The 13,403-nt window shown below is 40.9% G+C and overlaps 1 protein-coding gene across 1 annotated transcript; it reads left to right on the top strand.

Moving 5' to 3' along the window:
- Window positions 1–422: 422 nt before the first annotated feature.
- On the top strand, window positions 423–4,662 carry hpxa (hemopexin a). The gene is made up of 10 exons (XM_040034845.1): window positions 423–550; window positions 1,126–1,166; window positions 1,275–1,352; window positions 1,849–2,006; window positions 2,573–2,726; window positions 2,864–3,076; window positions 3,266–3,361; window positions 3,519–3,646; window positions 3,733–3,880; window positions 4,122–4,662. Exons 1-10 carry the CDS (start codon window positions 495–497, stop codon window positions 4,349–4,351), a joined length of 1,302 nt encoding a protein of 433 aa, XP_039890779.1. The 5' UTR covers window positions 423–494; the 3' UTR covers window positions 4,352–4,662.
- The last annotated feature ends 8,741 nt before the right edge of the window (window positions 4,663–13,403 follow it).

Genomic DNA, 13,403 nt, shown 5'->3' with positions numbered 1-13,403 from the left:
TCTGGAAAACAGTAATCTTGCATAAATATTACATTAGGTATGCACTGGTGTGCATGTAGGTTTTAATGCTGTGGAATATTCACCCACATTCATATTCTCAAAAGTGATGATTGCACAAGTCTGCTTTTTATTCAGTGCTGTAGCATGATGACATAAGATATATACGTGATTAGACTTCTGGGCCCAAAAAATAAAAGGGGTAACCCATCAAATTCTATGAATCTCTGTTGCACCAGGACATTTCCTGGTAGGTGGTTTGAACAAAGACAAGTCAGAGGTGGAGGTCTGTGGGGGCACAGCTCTGGGGCCTCATCAAATATTGTGGGCGTCTTTTGATAAAGCTACTGGTTGTGCACATTGTCCCCTCCTCCTCTGGTACCCAGTGTGATGTGACCTTTTAAACTGGGCTACAGTATAAAAGAACGCAGCAGCAGTTGCAGGGGTACCTTTGGCTCAGCTCTCCAGGCCTATCTGGTCTCAGAGGAATCCTCATCATGAAGCTGCTTTCCTGCATCCTGTTGCTTACCCTAGCCCTGGGATGGGCTCACTCGTAAGTGGACTTGCACTTCTAATGAAGAGATAAAACCCAGACAGTTTGAATGCTTTTTAATGCCACTTGTTTAATTTTTTTTCCATTAAAACTCAATACTAACGTAATGAGTTACAGGGGACATCATGTTGTGTCTTTGCTGCATATCTAAAATGTTTCCAGATAACTTTTTTTTGTTGTTTGTGCTAAATGCAGACATGATTACAGATCTAAAGCAACACTTTAATTTAACTAAAGTCACTTTTTATACTTCCTGAGTTAAGCAGCGTTGATACAGGAAAAAATAAGACAAGAAATTATGATAATAAAAGCATTGTAGTGATATTTTCGTAAGTAGGCTACACCAATTTGAATTGTTTTAACCCCACATGATCTCATTATTTTCTCTGGATATCACACAACATGACATTGTGGCTTCATACAGTATAGCTTGAGTAAAAAACTAGATGAAGACTGAAAACTGCTCTCACGTGCGTTTTCCCTTTAACAATTTTGTAAAACTAAAAGTCCGAGCCTAAGTTTTGAGTGAAATTGCTTAAAGTGATAACATGCCTTTTCTCTGCTGGTAAAACCAGGCAAGGAGGAGGTGCAGGACATCCACCACATGAACATGATTGTGAGTTGAAAGATTTTATTCTTTTAAATTCACAGACATTTCTCAACACAACTGCTATCATGTTATATATTATGAGCCTTCTTCTCACTTTCACCTGATATTCTGCAGATGACCTTGACCGCTGTAAAGGTCTTGAGATGGATGCTGTTGCAGTGAATGAAGAGGGAATCCCATACTTTTTCAAGGGTAAGAATCTATAGAGGAGTCATAGGCAGGCATTTTGACACTGAGCGATCGTGGCTCAAGAGTTGGCAGTTCACCTTGTAATCGCAAGGTTGCTGGTTTGAGTTCTGACAGTTTCGGTCGTTGTGTCCTTGGGCAAGACTCTTCACCCGTTACTTACTGGTGGTGGTCAGAGGGCCCAGTGGCACCAGTGTCCGGCAGCCTCGCCTCTGTCAGTGCGCCCCAGGGTGGCTGTGGCTACGATGTAGCTTGCCATCACCAGTGTGTGGATGGGTGGATGACTGGATGTGTAAAGTGCTTTGGGGTCCTTGGGGACTAAGTAAAGCGCTATATAAATACAGACCATTTACTGCATGAGGGAAAGTTATGACCTGGGAATATGTCATACTTTTAAAATGTGTTTGATCATCATAGAGCTCTAATGGAGTATGAACTGCAGCATGCATAAAAAGTGTGATTGGCTCTATTTAATGACTGTGTCCCGTATATGTTCTGTCAGGTGACCATTTATACAAGGGCTTCCACGGCCTTGCCGAGCTCTCCAATGAGAGTTTCGCTGAGTTGGACGACCATCATCACCTGGGCCATGTGGACGCTGCTTTCCACATGCACTTTGAAGACAACCCCGACGACCACGACCGCATGTTCTTCTTCTTGGTATGGCTTTTTATTGTGTTATTGATCATAACAGAGTTTGGCAACAGGCAAACATCCAGAGAAGGAAACAGTTTAAATAACCCAATAGGAATTACAACACAAAGCAAGATGGATAGCAAGACTAGAGTGGAGAGAGGGAGACAACAGCTGTCCTTGCAGTTGAGCTGGCAGAATAGTGTGACTAGAAAACAGGTATGATGTAGGCCAGTGGCTTTCAAACATTTTGTGTGCAAAGCACACCTGCACTCATATCTGTGCAAAATAGTCTCCATCATGCCATCTGACATGTCTGGACTGGTGTGCACCACAAATACCTTTCTCAGTTTCTTTTTGCATTCTCATGAGTAATTATAGCTGTTCAAGTGTGATGATGATTAAAATTTATCAACATTCCACAACTGCCCAAACTTTGGGGTTGAAAACTGCTGTAAATGTGAAACCTTTGCAAAATAAATTTTGTCTGCATTACTGCTTTCTGAAAGCGATACAAAGTGAGACTCTCCTGATTTGACTGTAAAAGCCTAACAACTTGTCAGTTGAATCTTACTTGTGTATTTTTAACATAGGACAACAAGGTGTTCAGCTTTTACAAGCACAAGCTGGAGGCTGGCTACCCCAAGGATATCTCTGAAGTCTTCCCTGGAATCCCCAACGATCTGGATGCTGCTGTGGAATGTCCTCATCCAGAGTGCGCCAACGACTCCGTTATCTTCTTCAAAGGTAAATAAAAGTTCTCACTGACTGTGAGAAAACTGTGGTTATTATTCCTATGAGACCAAGAGCATTTTTCACTATTTCCAAAAAAAAAAGCTACCCGAGGAAAAACTTTAAAACACGCGTCTTTTTTTCCCCTGAAGGGGACGAAATCTACCACTACGATCTTAAAAGCAAGGCTGTAGAGGAGAAAGAGTTCAAGTCCATGCCAAACTGCACATCGGCTTTCCGCTTCATGGAGCACTACTATTGCTTCCACGGGCACATGTTCTCCAAATTTGATCCAAAGACTGGCGAAGTGCACGGCAAATACCCCAAAGAGGCCCGCGACTACTTCATGAGATGCTCCAAGTTCAGTAAGTTAAAAAGCAAAGTGAGCAATGTGATCAGATGTGACTTCAAATTTGACACAGCTGTAGATTTAAATACCATTTCTGTGCTGTCAATGTTCCAGGACTGTAATTTTCTAGACCAAAGTTATGTTTTGTATTTTTAACAAAAATACACTTTTTTTGTTGTTGTTATTTTTTTTTTTTGTTGTTCAGGTCCTGACAGCGACCATGTGGAGAGAGAGCAATGCAGCCGTGTTCACCTGGATGCCATCACATCAGACGACGCTGGAAACATTTATGCCTTCAGAGGTGAGATCTGACATCAGAACACATCATATACATTTATATGTTGCTCCAACATCTAAATCACTGTACTGAAGTGACGGCATTATGATCAGGGCTGGGTCTGAGGTTTGGCTGTACACCCAGCGTTCATCAGAGCTTGATTTATTCTCTTATGTCACAGGCCACCATTACCTCCGTAAAGATGACAATGACACACTGACCTCTGACACCATCGAGAATGATTTCAAGGAGCTGCACAGTGAGGTGGACGCCGCTTTCTCTTATGAAAATCACCTTTACTTGATCAAGGTAAAGCACCTGGAAGCACATTTCTAATCCTGTCATTAACTCTGCCACCATATTTACCATGTTTTCTGTTTCTCTTTTCTCCCAAGAATAACAATTTGTATGTTTACCGAGTCGGTGAGCCCCACATCCACCTCGATGGTTACCCCAAACCTGTGACGGAGGAGCTGGGCATTGAGGGTCCCATTGATGCTGCATTCGTCTGTGAGGACCATCACATTGCTCACATTATCAAAGGTATAAACACAGGCAGAAATACAGAAAGCAAGTATTGATTATCCCTGTATCACTTCTAGGACTGCTTTGAACTACACGATGTAACTACATGATGTAGTTACATCGTGTAGTGTTATTTGATCACTTAGATGACACAATAAGTCATTTAGCACTTACTTGAAAATGGTCACAATTATATTTACAAAGAACTAAGACTTTTAGATAGATATCTTACCATATCGTTCTGCCTTTTTTCCATCAGGTAATCAGATGTATGATGTGGAACTGAAAGTCACCCCACGTAAGGCAGGCAACGAGCGTCCAATCGGACCCTTCAAGGGAGTCGATACTGCCATGTGCGGTCCCGGAGGAGTTAAGGTGATCATAGGAAATCACTTCTACCACTTTGATAGCACCAAACTGCTTTCAACTGCCAGGTCCCTGCCTGAGCAGCACAAAGTGTCTCTGGAGCTGTTTGGCTGTGATCACTAGGACTGAATGGGTTGTGCAGGACATCGCATACAACACAGTGAAATATGGAGAAACAAAAGCACCAACGACAAGTCGCTAAGCTTTTGACTAAGAGCACTTACAGCTGATGCAGTATTTCGTACCCATTGTTTCCCTTCCATGTCTTACCTCAAAGTAGCCTTCTTTAATTCATTTAGAGGGTTGTTACTTTTCATGCTAAAGCTCTGTGGTCCTCCACGCAAAGTGTGCTACCAAGAAGGCAGATGTTTTTCTGTGATTCGTTTTGTACAGTGCTGTTGTGAATAAAGCAAAGTGGCGGCAACAACCAAGAAGGTGAAACAGTGATGATTTATTTCTGTGATGTGTTAATAAGTTTCCAGGATGCTTCTCGGGCAGGTCCACGTACTCTGATACTACACTTGCAAGGATAGAGAGTTTTTCCTACATAGTTCACTTTCTGAATATCCAAGAAAGAAAATACTTTCTGTACAGTACAAACAAACAACACATATACCATGAATATGAGTAGACTATACCTGTAGCATTTAAAAAGAAATTACATGTTATTTATAACATGTAACTGCATTTTCTTTTATGACTTACTACAGTACATTTTAACTTAACTTTTTTCAAGTGGACCTATGCTGATTGATTGCAATGGAGTGGCAACCTGTCTGGAGTGCATCCTGCTCCTGCCCTATAGACAGGTGGCATAGACTCAGTGATAAGGGGCTGGGAAAGAAGTCTAAAGATAATATTTATTAGTGGTTTTATACATCTGAGAAGCTGTTTTGCGAACAGTTTTTCCAGAGGCAAAACAAGGAGACTTTACGACCTTTTACCAGCAGAGGGCAGAATAGTTCCACTTTGTTGATCTGCTACTTTATGACGCTGGAATGAGGACAATACTTCTGTCTTTGCCTTTTCTGTAACTCTGCTTTTGTTTCTTGCAAACAGAGCAGTACAGATAAGTCAGAGCAGGTGTTAAATCATCTTATTCCTGTGAGGCACACATAGATGAGATGTGAATTATCCACAGGAAGCTTTGGTGTTCCTGTGCTTGTGAACTCCCACGAACCAGCTGCAGCTGGAAAAAAACACAACATTTGGTTGACAGAAACCTGATGTTTTCTACCTGGTGAATAAACAGTGAGCAGTAAAAATATTCAGTGCATGTCTTTGCGAAATGGTAAGAACTAAATTCCTTTAACTTTCAAGTATCTGCAACTGGTTCCATTTTCTTAAGACAGTGTTCAATGCCCCGACACCAAATCTGCCAGGATTTCTTCAGATCTGTTCAATTTAAAATATAAACAAAGACTCGAGTTTTTCAAATATGTGAATGCTGACCTATTTAAAAAAAAACAACTAAAACTTTTGTAAACACATATACTTTTAGTACATTTGTCTTGTGATATACTATCAAAGCTGTGTGGCCATACTATTATCACATATTATTATTATGGAAGTAGCAGCAGTTCACATGTACACCTCAGGGCCCCGCACAAGACTAAAATGTTATAATATGTTAGAGCAAAACCTAATTATTCATTTTAAGTAACTGTGCACATTCAGCAGCGGAAAAAACCCAAAAAAGGTCTACGGTACGTCTCCGTTGATAGTGACCCTCATTGTAGGCATCACAATATGTCACATGTCACATTTGAAAAAAAGGTTCTTCCAAGTCATAATAGTCAAGTGACAAAAAACACACTATAAAAAAAAAACTTTATTCACATTTTTTCCAAAAAAATTACTTTTTGCTTGCCTCCAAAACATCTGAGTTCAAGGTTAGTGTGGAGCTGTCACTGATGAGAATCAGGAATGACATCAAGGCATCACAGTGACTTGTGATTATTTTGGAAATTTACTAATATCAGTCTTCAGTTTGCTTTTTCTTTAAAAGCTATCATATGTATCAGCCCCACATTAAAAAGTGAGGCATATCTTTACATGTGATGGCCACATTTTGAACGCTGAGTTTCTTACTCGGTATAGCAGAGTGTCTGCCAGTGGGTGGCCTGTCACCAGTGTCATATCCACTTTACCCTAGCAATCCACCGCTGCAATGTGTGCAGACATATCATGACATCGGTGTTGAAGATGGCAGCAAAGACAGGCTGCAACAAGCAACATCCCATGTATAAGACTCATGTAAGCTATCATCCTAGCAAATATTGCTCTTACTCTGCAAATCACATAAAATAGCATCAACAACACTTTACTGATTAAACAGGACATAGAGCTAAAGTTAGAGTGTGACCCATGAATTATTTATACATACACTTAGAAGTTTGGTGTTGCTTCTCCCATCCTTAATGACCTGTGCATCACACACCTCTAAACTGAGGCAATGGGATGATGTCAGGTTCATGACTGGGGTTGGAGTCTCTGATAACAGCATGCTTCATCGGATCACACAATCCCTTACTTCACCCCACCGGCTGCTGCGATGACAATGGAGAGAGAAACACTGGAGCCCTTCAGTGGCTGTGATATGATGCCACAGTGGGCTACAGAGGCAGCCAGCCCAAGAACACACATACATCAAATCTGGTGTAATGTGTCTAATGAGAGGAACTCTGTTTGACAGGGAAACTGTAAGGTCAGTGCTTTCATTTACTAGTCTGCAATTAGATCATAGTATTGCATCTAATCATAAGCAGGCAATGCAGATACAGGGCAGGAAATAGTGCAGTGACGGCATGTGGACTCAAGTGGATAACACCTGATCATATATATGAGGAAACTGTCTGTTCCCGTAAATAATGTGCATCTTGAGGATGTATTTTTTATTTTCTGTATGAATTAAGGTGCATTGTCAGCAGGTTTGCAATAGGTTATCATATCCTCTCAGTTGCTCTGTGTATTTCCCTGCTCAACACAAATCTTTAGCTACAGCTTTGCAGAATCTTTGTGTTTACTACTCACAAATTGCATTTCAAGTATTTGTCTTCCAACTCATTTTACAAAGGCACTATTCCTCCAAAGTTTTCATGGTAGAGGGGCATACTGGGAAATATACTTGTAATTACACACTCTGCTCTCTCTCATTTGTGCAAAATGTGTCCTTGACAAAAATGACCTTAGAGATTAAAGTCATAACCTAGTCATAATAACCTATTTTAACCCAAATAATGATCTTCTACTAAACCTAAAAGTATTTTGATGTAGGCTTCCTCTGTTCACAGGTATCTGCACCAACCAGTAAAACAAAGAGTAGTCCCAGCAGCCCCTGCTGTAGTGGAAGGTTACTTATCTCATAGAATAATAAAAATGATGTGATACAACAGTTTTGTAAAGATTTTTCATCAGTGTGCTGCAGGGTAAATGGACTGATTCTTATATAACGCTTTTCTTCTCTCCCGGAGTACTCAAAGCGCCCTATACAACATGCCACATTCACCCAATCACACCCGTTCTCACAAGCACTTTATCTATACTCAGTGCTATCTAAGTACATTCACACACATTCATACTCCGATCGATGCATCGGAGAGCAACTTGGGGTTAGTATCTTGCCCAAGAATACTTGACATGCAGACTGGAGGAGCCAAGGATCGAACCAACCAGTAGGTGACCTGCACTACCTCCTGTGCTACAGCCACCCCTGACAGAGTCACAAGCGATGCCTCAGACCAGCCGTAATAATCATCACAAACTTTCACTTTGACGCATCATTTGGTTGCACATACCAATGACCCTCCATACTTCCTCTTTTCTCCTCTGTTGGTCTGTCCGGCTGTGGGAATGTTCTTTTTGCTTATGCATGTGTGCATCTGTGTGCATGTGAATCGTCTTCTTGCTGTTTGTGACGCTGCTTAATTAACTGGACTGGGAGGTTGATGGACATCTGCTCTCAGCCTGCCGTTTAGGGTAGCTTGACCCCCACTTAGTGTGTGTGTGTGTGTGTGTGTGTGTGTGTGTGTGTGTGTGCGTGTGTGTGTGTGTGTGTGTGTGTGTGTGTGTAGGACAAGCAGGTATGGACATTGGCCAAGACTGTGCCAGATAAACGTTGGAGCTCATGACCAGATGGTGCCAGCTAGCGTCCCCTCTGTAGACTGGTGACCGCTAAAAACACTCCCTCAGATGTAACCCCGGTGCCCTGCATCAAACTGTCAGAGAAAGCAGCAAAACCAGTCTGGTAAAGGCACACAGAGAAGACCAAAACACACACATACACACACAGGTTCAAATAAAATGATGTGGGTCATGCTGCAGGCACTTCATTGGCCATTTTACTCCATGTCTTGTGTGACAGGTATGACTCCAGATGTAAAATTTACTGGTTGCAGTTTATCAATGATCCCAGGAATATTGATTAGATCCATTTTTGTTTTGTCCTTTCAGTAGATAGTGAGCCTAATGCTCAACTTTCACTTGATATATCTTAGCTGATGTTAGTCGGTCCTTTCTATGGGAAACACTAATGGAAGGGCTAATAGGAGAGGAAAGAATAAAACATTATCCTGAATAAATGTGGGCTTTTTTCATGTTTCTTTCTTCTTCTTCATTTTTAGAAATCTTGGATACATTAGCTCAAGGATGTTGAGCTAATGTCTGTCTAACAGTGGGTCGCAGCTGTAGACCGCCTCTTGAAACCTTACAAATGTAAAAGATACGTAGTGAGTCTTAGTGAGTGCAGTAACTCATCACTTAAGCTGTCAAATAAATATCAAGTATCAAGTACCTCCTTTTCATATTTTTAGCAGCGTGTTTGTTTATTTTTTCAAAAACAGGTTGATCCTTTAAATTCTAGTATATTCTTGTTCCTTGAGACCTAAAAAATAAATCTATATATTTTTGTGTTGTGTAATAACTAAATGCTTATACTTTGACTAGAAATATCTTTGACTGAAAATATTGGAAAGTAAAGGCTCACTCCTCATTTCCTGTTTGGAGTTCTGCCCTCTTCCCTGAATGAGAGTGCTATTACGACTCCTTCCAGCAGTATGAAGAGTTGAACTTTGCTATGTGTCATTAATACTGTATGAAAGACTGACTGCAGTTTATTAATAAACTCTTCAAGTCTTTTTATCAGCCAGGGTTATCCAGAATTCAAACCTGATGAATGCCAGAAAACACCTACATTTAAAAAAGCACGTCCTTCTTCACTCAATCTTTTTCTTTGTTGAAATTCACCACCCTAAATACACCTTTCTGACTACCTTTCCACTCGTCATTCACTGACTTCCTCTGTTTGTCTCCCTGCAGTTGGCAGTGTGCCTGGTCTGCTGCTGTTTTTCTTGCTTTGTTTTTTGCCGTCTGCCCCTCTTTCCCCTCCTACCCTAAAATTGCCACCACCTCCACATCCTATCCCATCCCTTCTCTCCTCTCTGTATCTCTAACCTTCCTCCCCCCCCCCCCCCCCCCCCCTTCCACTTCCTTCCCAGTGTCTTGTGGATTGGGCTGTGCAGAGCTGTCAGTCCCTGGCTAGGCCTGCCAAGCAGCACGTCCCGGTCAGAGGGGAGGCCGGGGCAAATGGTCGGGGCGTCGTTGTGGGTCCAGCCGACCTCCCTCCACTGAGCAGAAGACCCCCTCAACAGATTGAGCGTCCAGCTGGCCGGCACGGGGCCCGCCATGGCCCCATGCTGAGGGCACACATGCCACAAAGCACAAATTCCCACTTGCACACAAACATGCACACATACACTAACATGTGCATGTATAAGACACATGCTTGCTTGAACAATGACACAACAACCCTGTCGCTCAGAAATTACGCTTCTATACAACTAAATTGTAACAGCAGACGTGCTGTGAAAGAAACAAAACTGGCACCCGGTTACATTTTCCATCACAGTAATAAAAAAGGATCATTAGTTTATAGTTTATCATTAGTCTTTAAACATTATAATAACTGAGCACATCGGTTATAATGTAGCAGTTTGCTCCACATAACAAGCCCCTCCCAAAACAATATCAACTTACAGCTACCCCCTACTGACTGTTTAAGGCGCCACAGCTTCTGCTTTAGTCCGAAAAAAGACGGAAAAACTCCACACTGACGTCAGACACAGTGTTTCGATTTTTAAGAAATCAAGTATATCATTTCACATTAAACTGTCCAGATAACTTTATTCCAGCATTTCATATCTTAAAGCTGACAAGGTCAGATTCCAGATGTAAAGTTCAAAGCTGCAATTTTTTTTGCCCTTTACAACCAAGTAATAGTTCAGATGAATCACAGTGCATTTTTGACTCACCTCATTTCTGTTTGTTTTTGCTTTCAGTGAGGCTTTTTAAATTTTGTGATTATGCAGTCAGAAAAAAACAACACTTAATTTGTCTTTTTTTTTTACATACAGTAGGCTGTAAAAAATTACATTTTTCATTTTTCCTCAATGGATTTAGAAACAATAATAGGCTTGGATGCTCGATTGCAGTGTGCATATGTAGACTCTTTATTGGCTTGTAAAGGTGATTTTATTGCATTTAGTTTTAATTTTTATCATATATTGCAGGTACAAATGGGAGGAATCCCCCAGTTTGACCCTGTTTTGGAAAACAGGAAACTGTTTGAACTGATCGTAATTCTTGCCTTCACAGTTTTTGTTACCCAGGAACACAGTGGCTTAAAGACCAAACTAAACTTCTAAATTCAAGGAGATTCAGTCATGTGTCAGGTAGTAAAGACATCACAAGCAGCTTTTGTGATAAGTATGTACACATTATATTTCATTTCATGTAAGAGAAGAGAAAAAAAACTATAAAAAGAAATGAATCAAGATAAGAAAATTAGAGGATAAATAAAGATCCTAGGGAGTCTTGATTAGTGTTTGAGTGATGAGATCTCTGACATGGCAATCACTTTCTGCTATTGGAACATTGTATTGTTAGGAACATAGTCATACCTCATTAGACATCACTGTATCCTAAAGTTAATTCCCAGTTTGCCCTTGTTGAGTTGACTGCCTCACTCTCCCTCTCTGTCAGCCAGGTAAAATTCTCACCCTGTCTTTATTAGCTACACTTGCAGAGGGAGGTTTCCTGCCCGCTAAGGTCCTCTGGACCCCAGACACCAGTGCAGAGGCCTCCAGGGGCCAGAGGAGCCAGGCTGCACACTGTCGGTCTACAGTCTGTTCTCCAGTTGTGACAGCGAACACATCCTTATGATGACAATTAGTGGCTGTTAGAGAGCACAGATGAGCAGGGGAGGAAGGAGGGTGGTGGTGAGGGGCGGTGAGGTGAGGAAAAGAGAGGGAGAGGTGGGGTGGAGGGGCAGGTGGTGCAAAAAGCAGGACACAATTAACAAACATGGGAAAAATACCCACTAATGAGGACGGGCAAAGCTCAAGGGACCTGGTGAGAGAGGGAGGGGAGGTGGGATTATGACTTTAACGCTACATCAGGGGAGCGGGAGAGGTGTGTGTTTGTGTGTGTGTGATTTCAGGGGGGGTCTTGACAGAGCAGGAGTTACTTTGTGACAACAAACGTGAGGCAGAAAGACTAAGAAAGGACACAGTGCTCCACACTTCCTCACAGAGTCTGCGAAACTGAGATCTGAGCCCTCGAAGAAGTTCTCAATGCATGCATGTTGAAACGTCGTATTTATCAAGCCAGAACATACAACTTCACACGCTAAACAGCCTCACTCACTAACCTCACTTGTTTCATAACTCGTACGCATACAGACTTATACAGTATACACTGGAATCCCAATTATCACCATCACCACACAGATAATGAAATCCATATCAGACAAGTTTAACAAACGCTCAGTACACCTATCTATATCTAATCTCAACAAATCAATATCCAAACCTACATCCAGCTAATAGTATAATAGCTGATGTACTGTAAGAGATCTTTCTGTCCTGATCTTTTCAACATATTGGCCTGTACGATGGGGTTTATGAGAGTAGCTAAAATACTTTACTTGCCACAGTAATATCACCCATCGGCAGTGTTAGGAAGATTACTTTTAAAACGTATTCCACTACAGATTACATTACAGAATACATGCCCCAAAATGTAGTTTGTAACATATTCCTTTAAGTTACTCAAAGTGAGTAACGTATTCTGAATACTTTGGATTACTTGATATGTTTTCATGCTTTTTACAACTACATGAATGTACTATTGCTGTCTGATTTATTCTTATTACTGAAGGCTACTCACCACCAAGCTAACATTGTTAGCTGGTGTTAGCTGAGGTTAGACCGCAGACTGTTAGACTTGATGGATAGCATTAGCAGTCTGCTAGCTGCAAATAATCATGTGCAGTTCTGAAAGCAATACCAACTAGATTTTTAAATTTTAATATAAAATGATAACAGTAGGGTGGACATTAGGTAAGGCTGCACGTTTTGCAGTCATCTTGTATAGAAAACTATTTCTGTATCAGTAATATGTTTTCTTTCTTGTCTGCTTTCAGAACTGCACATGATTATATTCAGCTAGCAGGTTGTCTAGCTAGCTAGCCTTCAGTAATAGTAATAAATCACACAGCAATAGTACATCGTAGTGGTGGGTGGATCGATCCAAATATCGATTGTATCGATACCAAAAAAACTCTGATTAATATTTTATGTGGGCTTGAGGTTGGTCCACTTTCTCCCATCAACGGCCTGGTTTGGCATCCCAAAAAATTTCAGATCCCCTGTAATCCTAAAATACCCTTTCTACTTCTCATGACTAGGGGTGCAACGATACACAAAATTCACGGTTCGGTTCGATACTTTGGTGTCACGGTTCGATATTTTTCCGATACAAAAAATGTTCATGCTTTTTTAATTTGTCATTTATTAAAATTATAAATATATATTTTAACTCAAAAGTACAGTTTTTAAATTTAATGTTGCTGAAACAAAGAAGTAATAAAAAAAAATAAATCTATCTGATCAAGGAATCACTCATCTTTGGAAAAGAGAGTTTATTACAGAGAAATGTCTCTTTCCAAAATAAAAGCTATACTATACGCTTCTTCTGGGCTATATTCTCAGCAGCATATTAAACATATCAGGTCCCCATAAGGAGAATCATGTGCTAACGGCTGTCTAAATGACTCGGGTAAAGTTTGTAGCATGCGTGCTTGTTGTTTTTGTCTGCTTCCACTTGTCTTTGCACTAGG

Source organism: Simochromis diagramma, unplaced genomic scaffold (genome assembly GCF_900408965.1).
Source record: "Simochromis diagramma unplaced genomic scaffold, fSimDia1.1 OVJJ01000091.1, whole genome shotgun sequence".
NCBI lineage: Eukaryota > Metazoa > Chordata > Actinopteri > Cichliformes > Cichlidae > Simochromis > Simochromis diagramma.
Note: the sequence above shows the minus strand (reverse complement) of the source record. Positions and strands in the feature narration are given on the sequence as shown.